Genomic DNA, 18671 nt, shown 5'->3' with positions numbered 1-18671 from the left:
CCACCATCCTCCCCACCCCCGTTACCCACTCCCTCCCCCCACACCTACCATCCCCTCCCCCACCCCTACTCCCCCCCACCCCCCTCCCCGCCACCACTCGCCCCTCCCTCCCCTCCCTCCCCTACCCCTCCACTCACTCCTCCTGCCCCCCCTCCCCACCCCACCTCCCCCCTCCCCCACCCCCCCTCCCCCACCCCACCTCCCCCCCACCCCACCCCCGCTCTCCCATCGGGCCCAGCAATCCTACTGATCCGTGCACCCGTTAGCGAGCAGAGAGCGTCCCCCGGGGCCGTGACGGGGGCAGCAACCCAACCGATGCGTGGACCCATTGGCGGCGAAAGCTACTTACCTGTGCCCCGTGCGTGCAGCGCTCATCGGCGATCGGTGAACGGCGGATCGTACTGATGCATGCGGGGAGTGTCCCCCAGGTCATGGCCCATGCGTTGAGCGCTGTTCGTCGGCGAGCTGCGGGGATCGACGGAGAGGCAGCGCTGTTCGGTGGCGGGGAATGGCGGCGACGGCCGTCTTGTTAGACCTTCTGCCGCCACGCTGCACCATGGGAGGAAGGTCAGGCACGAGGCATGCCGGGACAGGCGACGGTCCTCCCGTTGGTCCACCGGGCTGGGGTGGGGGAGCGCATTTCTTAAAGTCGTGCGGGTCCCATTGTGTCGTCACACGCTGAAGACCTTTAAGAAATCGATTTGAAAGGTAATTTTTAAATTTTTAAATCTCTCTAACTTTTAAAATGCAACACCAATTTAAATGAAACTTTTCATTAAGTCGCCAGTACAATGGTGATTAAAGTAGTGCTAAAAATGTGGCGCTATCGTATACCATTTTGGCAGTAGTTCCATACCCAAATCTCAGACATGTACATATATACACACACTCACATATATATATATATATACTAGAGGCGCCAGCGCTGCAGCCAGAGTGAGCTGTGGACCCAATGCGTCTCCGATATTGATCTAGCACCCTCATCGCCCCCCCCCCCCCCCCCCACTCACCCTTTCTTTAAAATAAATCGCTTTAAAAAAAAATGAATCTCAAGGAAATAAAGGTCCTATGTAAAATAAAGAGGACGAGCGGGAGGTTGTAGCCAATCAATGGACTCCACGTGGGGGTGAACGGCAGGAGCTTTAGTAATAGTAATATATAGATAGATTTATTCATCCTAAATTCAAGGATAGATGGAATTTCAAAGACATGCCTCTTTGAGAGAGGAAATTATTCACCATCGTTAAATTATTCACCATCATTCACCCCTTACTCTGAGGCCATGGCCTCTGCTCTTAAACATTCCTGTATGGGGAGGCATACCCAGCATTTACCGTGTCAAATCCACCAGTTAAATTGTTTCAATTAAATTGCCTCTATTAAAAAAAAAATACTTTAGTTCATGGGACTAGAATTGAAGAACTGCAGTTTGCATTCAGAAGGCAGTTTTTTTTCTCACTCCAGTTTCCAGCATCTGCAGTTTCTTGTGAGTCTCTCTTCATTTGTTGGTTTCCCAGATACAAAGCAAGTGTAACTGTGCGATGCAAGTATCAGTAATCTTCCTAACACTTGCAAATTTCATGCTGGTACTCCACTGGTGCAATGAGAGGATACTGTACTAACTGAGATACTGGATTGTGAATGAGACAATCCCATCTGCTTATTCAATAGATCTGAAGCACAGCCGAGGTTTGTTCTGGGTCCGTGACAATATTCTCTCTTTGATCATCAACACAGAACAAACCAGTGGACAATTCTTCTTCAAGATGTAGTAAGTTGGCTGCTGTGGAGGTGACACAGCTTGGGGATTCCAGCAGGAAAGATGAGGTATGAAATGAATACAGGTCCTTTTTCTTTATCATTGGCTGGTAGCCTTTGCTGGGTGATGGTATTTATCAGAATAGAATACAGTTTTGACATGCTCCCTTCCAGACAATTGTCTATTCGAAATTTTACACAATGAATGGATATTTGGGTTACTGTTGTGGATTATTAATACAGGTGGATCTGCATTAGCCTTCACGTTCAGGGGTAGGGTACAGGAAGAAATAAAAACAATAATTTGAAAGCTTTTTTCACTTTTGTAGTTATATTACTCATTTAGTTCTACTAAATGCACCCCATGCAGGACACTGTCACTGCACTGAGTAGCCCCTTCAGTGACAGACTCCTTCACCCTAAGTGTGTGAAGGAGAGATATAGGAGGTCCTTCCTTCCCGCTGCTGTGAGACTGCACAACCAGCACTGCACCCAGCAGACGAGTCAACGGTAACAGTTAAGGAATACACAGTAAACTGATGACAATTTATCCTTGTCTTTACTTTTATTCATAATGAATGATCTCTTGCTATCCACCTTGCTGCTGTAACAGTGTAAATTTCCCCGGTGTGGGACAAATAAAGGAATATATATTCACAATGTTATGAAATATTTTAAAACCATGCTTGCTTGAAATACATACACTTCAAATCATTGGACAACACGATTCAATTAAAATGTTAATTAAAAAATAATAAACCAGTCCAAAGTTGTTTTCACAATTTAATCAAAATTTACAATTATGGGTTCATGACCTGTTTCCTTTACAAAATGTAGGAAATCCACAGGCTTTATACCCATAGTGGCTGAATTGGTCATTGGATGAAAATAGATTCTTTCATGTCCTCCATCCACAAAGTTTGAATCCAACACAAATTTTACATCCCCTTGTTTATCATAAAATAGAGCAAGTGGTGTCACACAACCTTGACCAACTTTTAGTTTTTCCATCATTATCCCTTCATCTGCAAAGCGTAGATTTCCACTTCCAGCACCCAGCTTCTTTGCTAGGTCATTCAAGTTGACCTGTCTATTGTGCAAGATTGTCACTAACCACAAGCTTTTTTTCTTCTTGTCTTTAAGAAACAAATTCTTACTGTGTGCCCCCGCAAGGTGTTGAACATAAGGCATCATAGCTTCAACTGTGAAGACCTAAAAAAAACAAACAAGATGTTGGACTTTAAAAAAGGAATTATGTCTCTGTACTGTGGACCAATGATTACTTGGTCTCTAATCTCCACCCTTAGGCATGGCACAGTGGCACAACGGTAGAGTTGCTGCCTTACAGTGCCAGAAGCTCAAGTTCGATCCTGTCTAAGGGTGCTATCTTTACGGAGTTTGTACATTCTCCCCGTGACAGCGTGGGTTTACTCCAGGTGCTCCAGTTTCCCCCTACACTCCTAAGGCGTACAGGTTTGTAGAATAATTGGCTTCGGTAAAATTGTAAATTGTCCCTAGTGTGTAGGACATTGTTAGTGTATGGGTGATCACTGGTAGGCGTGGGCTGAAGAGCATGCTTCCACGTGGTATCTCTAAGTTATATATTACCACATTTTTATCCACTCTGATTCAATTTCATTGTAAAATAATATAACGGTAAATTGCATCTATGTCTTTCACTTCAACTATTCTTTGTGGAGGCAAGTTCCACATTTTATGACAGTTTTAAAGAATGAAACTTTGAGGGATATCTATGGGAAATAATTTCAATGGTTGTGATTATAATTCAATTCGATTTTGCATATTTAAAAATGGTCAAAGATAACCTAATTGTTGACGATTGGGTAAAGCCCAATTTTATTTAGCTGAGAAATATTCAGCATATGGGTTAGAAACAGCGAAATGAAAGTAAACCATGATCAGAGGAGGGGAGAAATTCAGTTATGGAAAATGTAGAGCAAATAACCATCTAGAAATAAAAATACCTGTAGCTCCCACATCTAGAGCCTCCATTGATAGGAAGATATATACAAAGGTAGAATAACCCAATGAAGAGAAGCAAACTTGGAGATTAATTCAGTAGAAAACCTAGAGGATTTTGGCAAGTGCAGGGATAACAGTAATAGGAAATTAGAAAAGCAAAAAGGACATGGAAAATGTTGGTATACAAAATAGTAAAACAAAACTAGAAAAATATAAACATGCTACGATGAGCAAATGAATAACTATGGGAAAATTTGTGTAATAGGAGCCTACATTATATATATATATATATATTAATATCGTTATAATATATATTGTATGAATTAATGAATGAATTTGCCTTAACAAGAAATAACAGGATAACACAGTACTTGCATACAAAGGTGTTTAATAAAGCTTAAGTTAGACAAAGTGAGAGAATGTAATATGCGTTTAGCATATTTGAAAATAGATAAATCACAAAGCTCAAATGGGAAGTATCCCTATTTAGAAAAATAGAGAAGGCTCTGACCATCATTGTCCAATCCTCTCTGGTTACAGGCCGTTTGCAGAGAATTGGAAGATTACTCGTGGCGCCAGTTTGTAATAAGTGAGCAAGAGATGGGCCAAGTAATTGCAGATCCATCAGTCTGAGTAATGGGATGGGCAGGTTATTAAAAGATGAAATCTATACTATACGTAAATACAATCAAGCCAAACTCAAGTACAACAGGTAAAACAAAAGGAAAGATACAGAGTACACAATACCGTTGTCAGCATTGTAGCATGACAGTTCCAGAGACAAAGTCCAATGTCTGCCATGAGGCAGAAGAGAATCAGACTGTACCCTAATTTGTGGAAGGACTGTTCAAAAGATTGATAAGAGGGCAAGAAGCTGTTCCCAAGTCTGATGGTTTCATGCTTTCAAGCTTCTGCATCATCTGCCTGACGAAAGCAGGGGGAAAAAGGAATGAGAAAAATCTTGGATAATGTTGGCTTCCTTTCTAAGGCAGTGTGAAGTGGAGGCACAGTCAATGGTGGGGAGTCTGGTCTGTGATAGATTGGGCTACATCCACAACTCTGCAATTTCTTGCAGTCTTGGGCAGAGCTATTACCAAACCAGGCTGTGATGTAAACCAACAGCATGTCCTCTATGGCCTGTATTCTGGGATTACCAATCTGTAACTAATGTATTGCTGAAACATTCAGTGTTGGTCCTGTTACTTATGATCTTTATCATGGACTAGGATTAAGGAACAGAGTGCATTGTTACCGATCTGCTGATGGACAAAGATAGGGGGATCAGTACATTGTAAGGACACAAAAGAATGTAGAGAGTTCAAGTGCAGGAAGTTGGTAGGAGTAGAACATGGGAAAATGTGCTTTTTACTCTTGAAGGAAGAATAATAAACAAATTATTATTGAAATAGAATCAGATGACAAAATACCTTCTCTGGAGTGTTGGAGGTTGAGGAATGACTTGATACAAGTATATAAAATTGTCAGAGGCAAAGATAAGGTGACAGTCAGAACCTTTTTCCCAGGGTGGAAATGTCCAACATTAAGGGCATAAGGTGACAGGGGGAGAGTTTAATTAAGATGTGCAGGGCAAGTTTTTTTTTTACTCAGAGTGGTGGATGCCTGGAACACACTGCCAGGGTGATGGTGGAGGCAGATATGATAGTGGCATCTAAATTGCTTTTCAGGTGGGCACATGGATATACAGGGGATGGAGGGATATGGACGATGTACAGGCAGATGAGATTAGTTTAACTTGGAATCATGTTTGGCACGGAGATTGTGGACCTACGGGCCTGTTCCTGTGTCGTACTATTTTCATATTTCATATTTCAGATACAGCGCGGAAACAGGCCTTTTCGGCCCACCAAGTCCGCGCCGCCCAGCGATCCCCGTACTGTTCTATGTTCTACAATCTGAAGGAGAATATTATAATTTAAAACTAATAGGGGCATCCAGCAAGGTTATATTATGGCAAAATCATGTCTGCTAACTTTAATATAGGTAATTAGAAAGAGACCTGATCAGGGTACCAATATGTTTTAGTGACCAGAGAGCAGTATGCAGTGTGGAACTATTTGCAGGGCTTGGAACTAGATCTGTTGCTTTTCATTGTACATAATGTGTTTGAAAAATGTATGAGCTATGAAAGGTTTATTGGTTATATCCAAATTGGCAGTATGGTTAAGTGAAAAAAAGACCAGATATCATTGGTCAGGTGAACAAAACAGTGGCAATTGAAATGTAAAATGGAGAAGCAAGCAGCAGCAACTGGCAAACCATACATGGGAATGTCAGGATACTTCAAAGTGTAAAGTAACAGAGTGAACAAGCACCTGTCCTGAAGATTCCTGAAGGTAGCAGGCCAAGCAGACAAGTGCTCTGCGACCTTAAGATGGCATAAAGGATACTTGCTATTAATTCTTAATGTATGGAATATAAAGCCAGAAAAAAATCAAGCTGGAATTGTATATGACTTTATTTTAAAATCTTGCATTTTTAGACGTGCACATGTACTCTTTCAATTTATCATTTCCTACATTTCACATTCTTCTTCCTTTGTAATGTGCAAATTGTGAGCTTCCAACGAGGTCCTCACTGATCTCTTTCTAGCAGCAATCTGATGTTAGAATGCAATAACAAAGCACCAACCTCTTGCAGTTTCCCTGGGAGATCTCGGAGCTGAACTTGTGCCAGATTTCCAGCTCCATTTGTTTCAATGGACAGTAGTGGTTCTGAGCAAAGAATGCGACTTTTGCCACTTATGTGATTTAAAAAAAATTTAAGTCACTTAAATGCAATTGATTTAAAGTAATTTCTACTGTTTTAATTATTTCAAATGTCAATATTTAATCATGCTGAGATTAATTTTTTAATTGCTTTTGATTTTTTTGTAAATTTAATGAATGTAAACATTCAAAACATTCAGACAGAGGCAGTTCTGCCTAGTGACATGACTGAAAAGCTCTGCAGAGTCTTGCTGATCAATACCCAGCCTGGGTTATGTGTATGAAGATCACAGCAAGACCACAGTAACCACACTGAGACTTCAATCATCTTGAAGATACTACATGTAATTGAAGGTATGGGGGTGGTTTCTACTCCCTGAAATGGGCTGTTTGTTGTTCACCATGGCCTATAGGAGCGGAGAAATATGCTGGAATATTAGTTAAGCAATGGTTGGAATACAGTTTTGGTCACCCATATTACACGCAGGATGTGATAATGCAACGGATGGTCCACAGAATATTTATGATGCCAACAGCAGAAGCCGCAAATTTAGATCAAGGAGCAAAAGGGTTGTTAGCAATCAACATGTCAAACAGTAACTGTGGGTAGATGGACAAATGTAGAACAGACGTTATTTCAATCCTACTCGGGTCCCCCTCACTCAATTTGTTTTCCACTACCCTAATGACTGTATGTGCACAGCTTCCTCCACTCAATAGTTTTCATCAACTATGTTGAAATGAGAAAAGGGTGCAAATTGACAGCTTAGTCTATATCTGACTCTTACTTTTCTTGACATCTCCATCTCAGAATACACATTAGAGACCAATATACATTATACTCTCAACGACTCCCGTAACTACCTTGAGGTTCACCTCCTCCCTGCTTCCTGTCAGGATCCCATTCCATCCCTCAGTTCCTTCTCTAATCTAACAATGAGACTTTTCCCACAATACTTTTAAAGGTGGCTTCCTTTTTCCTTTACCATGTATTTTTCTTTACCATACATGACAGTGCTCTTAACTGCATTTCCTTTCCTACATTTCTGTCCTCACCCATTCTCCTCCCAAGGATAGAAATCTCTAGTATACTTCTATCACACCACCTTTCATATTCAATGGCTTATCATCCATCATATTCACCGCCTTCAATAGGACTCCACCACCAGGCACATCTTCCTCTCGCTTTCAGAACTGCGAAGTTACCATTCCCTCCAATCTTCACAAAATCTATGCAACATCTGTACTGTTAGCTCTTTGCTTCCCATCATTCAGGAATCCAAACAGTCCTTTCAGGTGAAGCAGCAATTCACTTGCAATTCTTCCAATGCAGTGTATATATTTAGTACTCACTGTGTGGTCTCCCCAATATTGTAGAGGGACACACTGGACTGGACACACTACCTGGTATTTCCACCTTGTCCTGCAACTTCACAGTCACTTGCGCTAAATGCAGAGAGCTGATCCCTCTGCTTCCCGGAGTGCAGCAAAAAGATCTAAAGGACTGGGCTGTGGCTGGAGAACTGCAAAGGTTCCAAACCCAGATCTTCCATGTGGAAGGCAATGCTAGAGGTGGAGTGTTGTCTTCAATCAAAGCTGTTCCCATTTTAATAATCAGGGACTTTAAAAAAGTCATTAAAATTGATGCAAATTGTTAGAATATAGAACAGTACAGCACAGGAATGGGTCATTAGGCCCACAATGTTTGTGCCGAACATAATGCCTAGCTGAACTGATTTCATCTTCTTGCACATGATCCATATCCCTCTATTCCCTGCAGTTTCATGTGGCTATCTAAACGCCTCTTAAACGGCACTATCGTATCTGCTTCCTTCATCACCCCTGGCAGTGCATTCCAGGTCCCCACCACCCTCTGCGTAAAAAAACGCCCCGCACATCTCCATTAAACTTTCCCCCTCTCACCTCATAGCTATGCCTGCTAATTTTGGACATTTTCACCCTGGGAAAATGGTTCTACCCTATCTATGCCTCTTAGAATTTTATAGACTTCTATCAAATCTCCCCTCAACCATTGACGTTTCAGAAAAAAACAATCTAAGTCTATCCAACCTCTTCTTGTAGCTGAAACCCTCTAACCAAACAGCATTCTGGTAAACCTCCTCTGAACCCTCTCCAAAGCTTCCACATCTTTCCTGTAATGGGGCAACCAGAACTGCATACAATACTCCAAATGCAGCCTGACCAAAGTCCCACAGAGCTGCATCATGACTTCCTGACTCTTATATTCAAGACCTCTGGCAATGAAGGCCAAACACCATATGCCTTCTTTAACACCCTACATGTGCTGCCACCTTTAGTGAGCTCTGAACTTGAAATCCGAGATACCTCTTTACATCAACGCTGTTAAGTCTTGCCATTAACTATATACTCTCTCTACATTCAACCTCCCAAAGTGCAATACCTCGCACTAGCTCGGGTTAAACCCCATCTGTCATGTCTTCGCCCATTTCTGCAGCTGATCTTAAACCCCGCTGTATCTTCTTACAGCCTGGCAGCATCTGTTTGCGGAACCGATCTGTCAGTAAGTCCGGGACTTCTCTGTATCAAAACGTTCCAGAGTTGCATCGCTTTAAATGGCCGAACCTCGACCTAGCGCGCCTTGGCCTATTTAACGGAGCTGTCTGGAAAGGATATTCAGAATAGCCGAGAAATTAACTGTGTAGAAAATTAGGAGGGTTTTTGAAACAGGAGGCTAAGAATGGCAGTTCTATGAGCAACGGCAATAATGAACAGATTTAATGCAATAGGTCAAAGTGTCTGGAGTTAAATTCCTTTTTCACCAGCGATATTGTGTTCGGGACCTGTCAAAGCAGTTGATTCTGGGCTGGGATGTGTTTATTAAGGCTGGGGGGGGGGGGGGGGGGTTTCGGCTATCGTGGACACAATGGGCCGAATGGATTCCCTCAGTGCAGTCCATTTCTATAAACATCTCCGCGTAAAGAGGTTTTCCAAAACAAAAAAAAGCTCCGCTAAAATACATCTCAGTAACTTGCTCTCAATTCATTCTGACTTTTTAACGACGTGTTTCCCCGGGTTTCGGGCTCCCTCCAGCTGCCGACACGAGGCACGCCTCTGGGTGCCGCAACCGTGGACGCCCAGGTCCATCTCACATTCGTAATCAGCAAATGCCCCTGGACGGGCGCACTCACCTCAGGGTGTTCCTCGCATACAGTCTCCACGTTCAGCCCTTTCAGATAATCTTCCAGCTCTTTGCGCTTCTCAGTCGAAGCCATTCTGTGCTTGTCCTGCAGCAGCTCGGCGATAATCGATATCTCAACTGCACTTCCAGGTCACATCTGCAGGCTCATATTTCCCTGTACAGTTCAGAAATCTACATGTGTGCTTATGATAAATGTTTAAAAACTTCCATTTACATTGCGTCAATCACATACTGTAAAAGTCAAAGCACATGACAACCAATGAACTATTTAAAAAAAAGCTTTCCTGTAATGTTTTCAGATTTTAGTTAAATGCTGCCATTTTAAAGAAGACTTTTTGTTTAAAAAATATGGCCCTGGATTTCCAGGGATTTCCATACAGTGGATTAGACATCTGGAGGGAGCAAAAAAGGCAATGATTTGGTCATGACCCCCAGATACGGGCAGGCAAGTTTCATTCTTTCCCTCTAAAGGATATAATAAGGAGATATGACCGGCAGCATCTCTGGAGAAAAGGAATAGGTGATGTTTCAGGTCGAGACCCTTCATCAGACTGAGAGTCAGGGAGAATTCCCTCAGGTTAAGGGCCTGAAAAAGGGTCTTGACCCGAAACATCACCCATTCCTTCTCTCCAGAGATGCTGCCTGTCCCACTGAGTTACTCCAGCATTTTCTGTCTATCTAGAATTCCCTCTATTCCTTTTCTCCAGTGTTACTGCCTGACCTGCTGAGTTATTCCAGAATTTAGAGTCTCTGGTGTAAACCAGTATCTGTAGTTCCTCCCTATACACAATAAGGAGACATAACTGATATTATTAATTCAAAACTAGAGAGTCTACACCATTGGAACAACTTATTTTTGCATAAATGATCTCCTAATAATTACCACTTCTTGTATTTGCAGGAAGAACCAGAGTTAACCTTTCAAATTGCAAGTCCTGAAACTGCAATTGCGATCTGCAATTGTAGCTTCCCGTAATTAGACGCTACTGCATCCTTCAGTTATATTAGTATTTGCCACATAGTTACTAAGAATAGAGTTGATAAAAAGTGTGTGTTGCAGCATGTGGGTGGGGGAAGGGGCAATGTTGCCCCCAGCATTGAGGCTCGAACAATCTCTTCACATATTGTCATTGTGATGATTTTTCTTATGTTTTAGTCCTGTTTTGTAACCTTTCGTTATTGATAAAAATGAATGTTTTGTCCATTTGGTTCTGGAACAAATTGATACAGCCTAGGATAGGAAGTGATAATATGTTAAACTTTCTGATTCCACTTCTTTTTAAATAAGCCCAATGAATAAATTACTCTGCAAGTCAGAGGAATTGCATTAGATCCTAACTTGGCCCGTGAATTTTCAGCTAAAGTTAAAATGTAGCATTCTTCCTTCAACTCAGATGCTATGCGATGGCGTACAGCTGAGGCAAATTTCTCACCCATCAGTAATGCTGACGCATTAGTAGCTTGATTCAATTTGTTTAATTTATTTGAATGGTAATAAAACAAGCAACTCAGGGTCAGTTATGAAAAGTCAACTATTTTAATTTTAGAATACAAAGGGAATTCCCACTGGCCTTAGGCCATTTGAGTAAAAGTGCTGGGAATCCAAAACAAAAATAGTAGTTGCTAAAGGCAAGTTGTGCAGCATCATTGCGAAGAGAAACAGAGTTGACATTTTTAGATAATAATAATAATAATGCATTACATTTATATAGCGCTTTTCATACACTCAAAGACGCTTTACAGGGATTTTAAAGAACATAGGGAAGTGAATAAATAGATAAATAAGTAAACGAACAGAGAAAGGAGACAGAAGGCGAGGTGACCTTCAGTGGTTGAAGGCAGTACTGAACAGGTGAGACTTCAGTGATGTTTTGAATGTGGTGAGTGAGGAGGAGTCTCTGACGGTTTGGGGTAGTGAGTTCCATAGGGTGGGAGCAGCGATGGAGAAAGCCCTGTCCCCCCAGGATCTGAGTTTGGTCCGGATGGGGGGGGATAGGAGATTGGCAGCAGCAGAGCGGAGGGTGCAGGTGGGAGTGTGCCTGTGGAGGAGGTCAGTAAGGTAGGATGGGTCCAGGTTATGGAGGGCTTTGTAGGTCATGAGGAGGATTTTGTACTGGATTCTCTGGGGGATGGGGAGCCAGTGGAGTTTGTAAAGGACGGGGGTGATATGGTCACGGATCGGGGTGTGGGTGAGTAGACGGGCAGCGGAGTTTTGAATGTATTGAAGTTTACTGATGATTTTTGAGGTAAGACTTGAGATAAGACTTTCGTCAGAATTGTGAAAGTGAAAAAAAAAGTATATTTTATGTTGCAGATAGGGGAAGGGTAGATAGAACAGAAGGAATTCTTAGGGAGGCTTGTCAGGAAAAAGGAGGCATGTCAGGTGTTGGCAGCTGGGATCAAGCAAATTCCTGGATTATAAGGGATGTGGGATACTTAAATGGGAAATCAAGAGGGAGAAACAGGACATGAGACTTTTGGCAAGAAAGAAAAAGATTTGTAAAAGATTCCATGTTAAGATTCAAGGGATATGGGGAGAAGGTAGGCACGGTGTTTTGATTGGGGACGATCAGCCATGATCACAATGAATAGCGGTGCTGGCTCGAAGGGCCGAATAGCCTCCTCCTGCACCTATTTTCTATGTTTCTATGTTTAAGATCAATAGGAAAACCAAAGAGAGAATAGATCCCCTGTGTGTAGAGTCACCGGAGACACAAAAAGCTGGAGTAACTGTGTGGTCACAGGAGATTGGTGAAGCTTTAAATTAATATTTCTCTACTGTATTTACATTGGAGAAGATCTAGGGAGCTAGAACGTTCAGGAAAGAGAATAGTGATGCTTTCAAGAGAGAGCTGGATAGAGCTCTTAAGGATAGCGGAGTGAGGGGGTATGGGGAGAAGGCAGGAACGGGGTACTGATTGAGAGTGATCAGCCATGATCGCATTGAATGGCGGTGCTGGCTCGAAGGGCTGAATGGCCTACTCCTGCACCTATTGTCTACTGTCTATTGAAATATATCCATGTTACAAAAGAGTTGATGCTGATGGTCTTCAAGTGCATAAAAGTGGATAAATCCATAGGGTCTGACCAATTGTATCCTAGGACATAGTAAGAAGCCATGGAATACATTTCTGGGGCCTTGGCAGAGATACTGTACATATTTGTATCATTCTTAGCTATGAGCGAGGTACCAGGACTGGTGGGTAAATTACATGTTTTTACACAAAAAGAACTGCATGTACAAGCCAAAAGGCTAGAGGCTGGTGAACCTAACATTTGTGTTTGTTTGGAAGGTTATTGGAGTGGATTCTGACAGGATCTGCCTCCAAATGGAAAGGCCAGGACAGATTAGGGATAGTCAGCGTATCTTTGTGTGAAGAGAAATCATATCTCACAAATTTGAATTTTGTTTTGAGAAATAACCAAGAGGATTGCCAAGGGCAGCATGGTAGACGTTCTCTATATAATAATAATAATAATAATAATAAGCATTTATTTTATATAGCGTTTACCAGGTGCTCAAAGCGCTTTACAAAAACAGTCATAACATAAAAACAAACAGACAAACTATCCTGACGGACTTTAGCAAGACCTTTGACATGGTTCCAAAAGTTAGTCTGGTCCAGAAAGTGGATAACTTTGGAGCTAGACACCGGATACAAAATTGGCTTGGTGGTATGAGTCAGAGGGTTATTATTCAGATTGGAGGCTGTAGGGATCAGTGCTCAGTCCATTGTTGTTTGTCATATAATTCATGATTTGGTTGAGAATATAGATGCATGGTTATTAGGTTTGCGGATGACACAACATTTGCTGTTATAGAGACACTAAAGAAGTTTAATTGAGATTACAACAGGATCCAGATCAACTGGGAAGGCGAGCCAAGAAACGGCAGATGGAATTTAACTGAAAGTGGGAAGAAAGGTAGACAGGGTAATGAAGACGACTTTTGGTATATTTGCCTTCATCAGTCAGGGCACTGAGTACGTTGATATCATGTTACAGCTGAAAAAACTTTGTTCAGATTGCACATGGAGCATTGTGCATAGTTTTGGTTGTTTAGGACATCTATTGGCAGGATGCCCTTAAGCTCGAAGGGGTGCAGAAAAGATTCACATGGATGCCATAGGGACGAGAGCTTGAGTTATAAGGAGAGAGGGTATATATTGGAGCTTTTTTCCCTGGAATGTAGGATGTTGAGAGATGATCTTTTTGAAGTATATAAAATCAGAATGAACATATGGATCAGAAGAATGGTCATAGTCTTTCTTTTCCAGGGCAATTTAAAACTAGAATGCAGTTTTAAAGTGAAAGGGATTTATTTTCACCCAGAGGATGATGGGTCTGTGGAACAAGCTGCTCGAGGAAGTGGTAGAGGTGAGTACAATTACAATGTTTAAAAGACATTTGGACAGGTACATGGATAGAAAAAGTTTAAAGGGATATGGGACAAATGCATGCAAATGGGACTAGGTTTAGAATTATTATTGTAAACGTGTACTGAGGTACAGTGAAAAGCTTTGTTTTGCATGCTATCCAATCAGATCAGAAATTACTATACATAAATGGTAGGCCCGTTGCAGAGTGAGGAGGGGTTGGGCTGAGAACGATGAGGGACCCTGCAAGAGGGGGCTGCCGAGAACAAAGGGGGACCCACGGGGGAGGAGGGAAGAAAATTGGTGAGGAGGCTGCTGCCACGTGCAGCAACAGGCAGTATATAGGACTGTTTGGTGAACTTTTGTAACTGTCGGAACCAAAACATGGTGACACTTGTGTACTGCCTAGGTGAAGTCTGTTATATGATTTTACCGGGTTGAATGCGAAACAAAGCATTTCACTCTACCGAGTTACTTGTGATAATGAAGTATAATTGAAATAGTATTTTTACAGTATCCAGGGCGGCACAGTGGTAAAGTCACTGCCTTACAGCGCCAGAAACCCTGGTTCGATCCCGACTACAGGTGCTGTCTGTATGGAGTTTGTACGTTCTCCGTATGACCGCTTGAGTTTTCGCCAGGTGATCCAGTTTCCAACCTCATTCCAAAGATGTACAGGTTTGAGTTAATTGGCGTATAAAATAGCGACGGGTGTAATAGCACCATCTTTGGTGAAGGATTGTAAATGTTTGAATAAACCACAGTGCTGCTGTGCAGCCTTGGGAGTTAACTTGTTCTGTGTCAGAGCTCAAGATATCACAAATTGACGACAAGGATGGGACGGGGAATTAGTGTTTGGCAAGTGAGAGATCAGTTAGGTCCAGGTGGACCGAGCGATCTTCTGCCTGGACCTACCTGATCTCCCAGTTGCCAAACACTTTAATTCCCCTCGAAGGTATTTATTCACAAAATGCTGGAGTAACTCAGCAGGTCAGGCAGCATCTCGGGAGAGAAGGAATGGGTGACGTTTCGGGTCGAGACCCTTCTTTTGTGAATAAATACCTTCGATTTGTACCGGCATCTGCAATTATTTTCTTATACTACTTTAATTCCCCTTCCCATTTCCACATTGACCTTTCTGACTTAGGGCTCTCCTCCATTGTCAGTGAGGCCAAATATAAATTGGAGGAAGAGCATCTCATATTTCGCTTGGACAGCTTACAACCCAGTGGTGTGATCGATGATGTTTCTAACTTCAAGTAACCTCTGCATTCCCTCTCTCTCCACCCCCAGTCGTACCAGCTTCAAAGTCGTCTTGTAGAGTCCCATTGTCTGTACTCATTCTCATCTAACACACAGCTAACGATGGCCTGTTTCCTTTATCACTGTTACTTTTTTTCCCATATCTTTCATTCAGCTGTTCTATATCTCTCTACATCACCGTCCATATCTCTCATTTCCCTCTCCCCGGACTCAGTGTGAAGAAGGGCCTCGGCCCGAACCTTCATCCATTCCTTCTCTCCAGCGATGCTGCCCGTCTCGCTGTGTTACTCCAGCATTTTGTGTCTTATCTTCGGTGTGAACCAGCATCTGCAGTTCCTTCCTACTCACGGATAAGTGGATTGCGGTGAAGACGGGAGGGAGGTGTTGGGGAGGGAGACCAGAGGTGTGTTTTAGCACAAGATGTCGGCTGCCCGCTTCTCCTTTACTAAGATGGCGGCCGCAGCAGCAGCGCCTCCCCTCCCCGATGACGCGCTGTCCTTGTGCATTATGGGAGATGCAATGGCGGCTTCCATGGCGTGAGGCCGGTCAGCTTCTGCAGCTTCACCGCAAACAGAGGTCAGCCTACTCCATACTAGTCTGTCAGTGGACCGCTCGTCCTTTTAATAATTGTCAATAAGATTTGGAACTGCAAGAATCATTGTTATTCGTTGTGATTTTTTCTGCATTCCGCTTTGAAAGAGTTTTATCTGGATTCCCGAGCTTGTTTTGTATCTTTCCCCGTTTTCTTGTTAACTCCCATCGCACATCTCCAAACTCAGAAACTACTCAGATAGATTTATCAACCAGAGGCACAAAAGACTGCAGATGCTGGAATCTTCCGCAAAACACAACGTGCTGGAGGAATTCCGCGGGTCGGGCAGCATCTGTGGAGGGAAATGGACAGATTTAAGAACTAGCTGGCGACATCAACAGCCTCACCTTATCAGATATATCCCCTTTGTTTTTACCGATATCACTACCCTCTCTGCAAACCAAAACTTGTTATTCTCTCTCAGTTCTGACGAAGGTACTTTAATTAGAAACTAACGTTGTCTTCCTCTCCATAAATGCTGTCAGATCTGCTTAGTATTTCCAGCATTTTTCTGTTTATTATGATGGTATGAAGATGGGATTTTGTCTGCGCAAAGACTGCAGTGGTCACTTCTACCAGTGTTCTACTAAAGTCAAGGGTAGAAATGGGGAGATCAAGTAGATGTGTTCCAGTAGATTTGTACTACCTGTAGACCTGGACTGGCAGCTGTGTATTTGAGGGCTTGGCCAGCTCTTGTCAGTAGTTGTACTATCAAATTACTTTTCCTGGTGAATATTGGAGTCCCCACCCAGAGTACATTCATCTGTGATTCTTCCAAGTATTGATTAACATGGAGAAGCAGAGATTAATAATGAGTGAGTTCATAAATTGTAATCGGGAAGTGGTTTCTTGCCCATGTTTGACTTGGTGCTATGAGACTCCATGGGGTCTTGAATCAATGTTGATGGCTCTAGGCTTCACTATCCTGCCTCTGCCGCCTCCATGATGAGTTTATTCGTCTAGTGAGAAATTATGACACAGAGATTCTAATGATGGTCTGGCATATTGACTGAAAGATATGTTTTTCTGTGTTGGACAAAATCTAACTAGTCTGTGGGATAGCTCTTCCTAATAAGACAATAGTCATGGAAACATAGAAAATAGGTGCACGAGGGGGCCATTCGGCCCTTCGAGCCAGCACCGCCATTCATTGTGATCATCCACAATCAGTAACCTGTGCCCAACTTCTCCCCATATCCCTTGATTCCACTAGCCCCCAGAGCTTTATCTAACTCTCTCTTAAATTCATCCAGTGATTTGGCCAAATTCACAACTCTGGGTGAAAAAGTTCCTTCTCACCTCAGTTTTAAATGGCCTCCCCTTTATTCTAAGACTGTGGTCCCTGGTTCTGGACTCCCCCAACATTGGAACATTTTTCCTGCATCTAGTTTGTCCAGTCCTTTTATAATTTTATATGTCTCTATAAGATCCCCTCTCATCCTTCTAAACTCCAGTGAATACAAGCCTAGTCTTTTCAATCTTTCCTCACTTGACAGTCCCACCATCCCAGGGATCAATCTCGTGAACCTACGCTGCACTGCCTTCAATTACAATGATGTCCTTCCTCAAATTAGGTGACCAAAACTGTACACAATACTCCAGATGTGGTCTCACCAGGGCCCTATACAACTGCAGAAGAACCTCTTTACTCCTATACTCAAATCCTCTCGTTATGAAGGTCAACATGCCAATAGCTTTCTTCACTGCCTGCTGTACCTGCACGTCAACTTTCAGTGACTGGTGTACAAGGACACCCAGGTCTCGCTGCACTTCCACCTTACCTAACCTGACACCATTGAGATAATAATCTGCCTCCTTGTTATTGCCGCCAAAGTGGATAACCTCACATGTATCCACATTATACTGCATCCGCCATGCATCTTCCCACTCACTCAACCTGTCCAGGTCACCCTGCAACCTCCTAACATCCTCTTCGCAGTTCACACTGCCACCCAGGTTTGTGTCATCTGCAAACTTGCTATTGTTACTTGTTAATAGTTGCGGCCCCAACACTGAGCCTTGCGGCACTCCACTCGCCACTGCCTGCCATTCTGAAAAGGACCCGTTTACTCCTACTCTTTGCTTCCTGTCTGCCAACTAATTCTCTATCCATGTCAACACCCTACCCCCAATACCACGTGCTCCAATTTTGCTCACCAATCTCCCATGTGGGACCTTATCAAAGACTTTCTGGAAGTCTAGATACACTACATCCACTGGCTCCCCTTCATCCATTTTACTTGTCATATCCTCAAAAAATTCCAGAAGATTAGTCAAGCATGATTTCCCTTTCATAAATCCATGCTGACTTGGACTTATCCTTTTACTGCTATCCAAATGCACCCTTATTACCTCTTTAATAATTGACTCCAGCATCTTCCCCACCACCGATGTTAGGCTAACTGGTCTGTAATTCCCCGTTTTCTCTCTCGCTCCTTTCTTGAAAAGTGGGATAACATTAGCTATCCAATCCACAGGAACTGATCCTGAATCTATTGAACATTGGAAAATGATCACCAATGCGTCCACTATTTCTAGAGCCACCTCCCTGAGTACCCTAGGATGCAAACCACCAGGCCCTAGGGATTTATCAACCTTCAGTCCCATCAGTCTACCCAATACTATTTCTCGCCTAATGCAAATTTCTTTCAGTTCCTCTATCCCCCTAGATCCTCTGTCCTCTAGTACATCTGGGAGATTGTTTGTGTCTTCCTTAGTGAAGACAGATTCGAAGTATCTGTTCAACTCTTCTGTCATTTGCTTGTTACCCATTGCAGATGATACTAAGCTGG

At 42.7% G+C, this 18671-nt stretch overlaps 2 protein-coding genes across 3 annotated transcripts in view; one reads left to right on the top strand and one right to left on the bottom strand.

Annotated features, from left to right (window-relative positions):
* Positions 1-2346: 2346 nt before the first annotated feature.
* On the bottom strand, positions 2347-9770 carry prorsd1 (prolyl-tRNA synthetase domain containing 1). The gene is made up of 2 exons (XM_078405790.1): positions 9638-9770; positions 2347-2970 (listed from the first exon to the last, which is right to left on the bottom strand). Exons 1-2 carry the CDS (start codon positions 9719-9721, stop codon positions 2542-2544), a joined length of 513 nt encoding a protein of 170 aa, XP_078261916.1. The 5' UTR covers positions 9722-9770; the 3' UTR covers positions 2347-2541.
* A 6025-nt stretch (positions 9771-15795) lies between these two features.
* Positions 15796-18671, top strand: part of mtif2 (mitochondrial translational initiation factor 2) — a 33559-nt gene continuing 30683 nt past the window's right edge. Inside the window, exon 1 of one of the 2 annotated variants that reach the window (XM_078404846.1) lies at positions 15796-15863. The gene's annotated coding sequence lies outside the window, so the exon portion shown is untranslated. Of the gene's footprint in view, positions 15864-16223; positions 16315-18671 lie in introns of those variants that run through there. The other variant, XM_078404847.1, reaches the window with a different exon arrangement.

The sequence above is a fragment of the Rhinoraja longicauda genome, chromosome 9, assembly GCF_053455715.1.
Source record: "Rhinoraja longicauda isolate Sanriku21f chromosome 9, sRhiLon1.1, whole genome shotgun sequence".
NCBI classification, from domain to species: Eukaryota; Metazoa; Chordata; class Chondrichthyes; order Rajiformes; family Arhynchobatidae; genus Rhinoraja; species Rhinoraja longicauda.
This window is presented reverse-complemented; position numbering and strand designations above follow the sequence as displayed.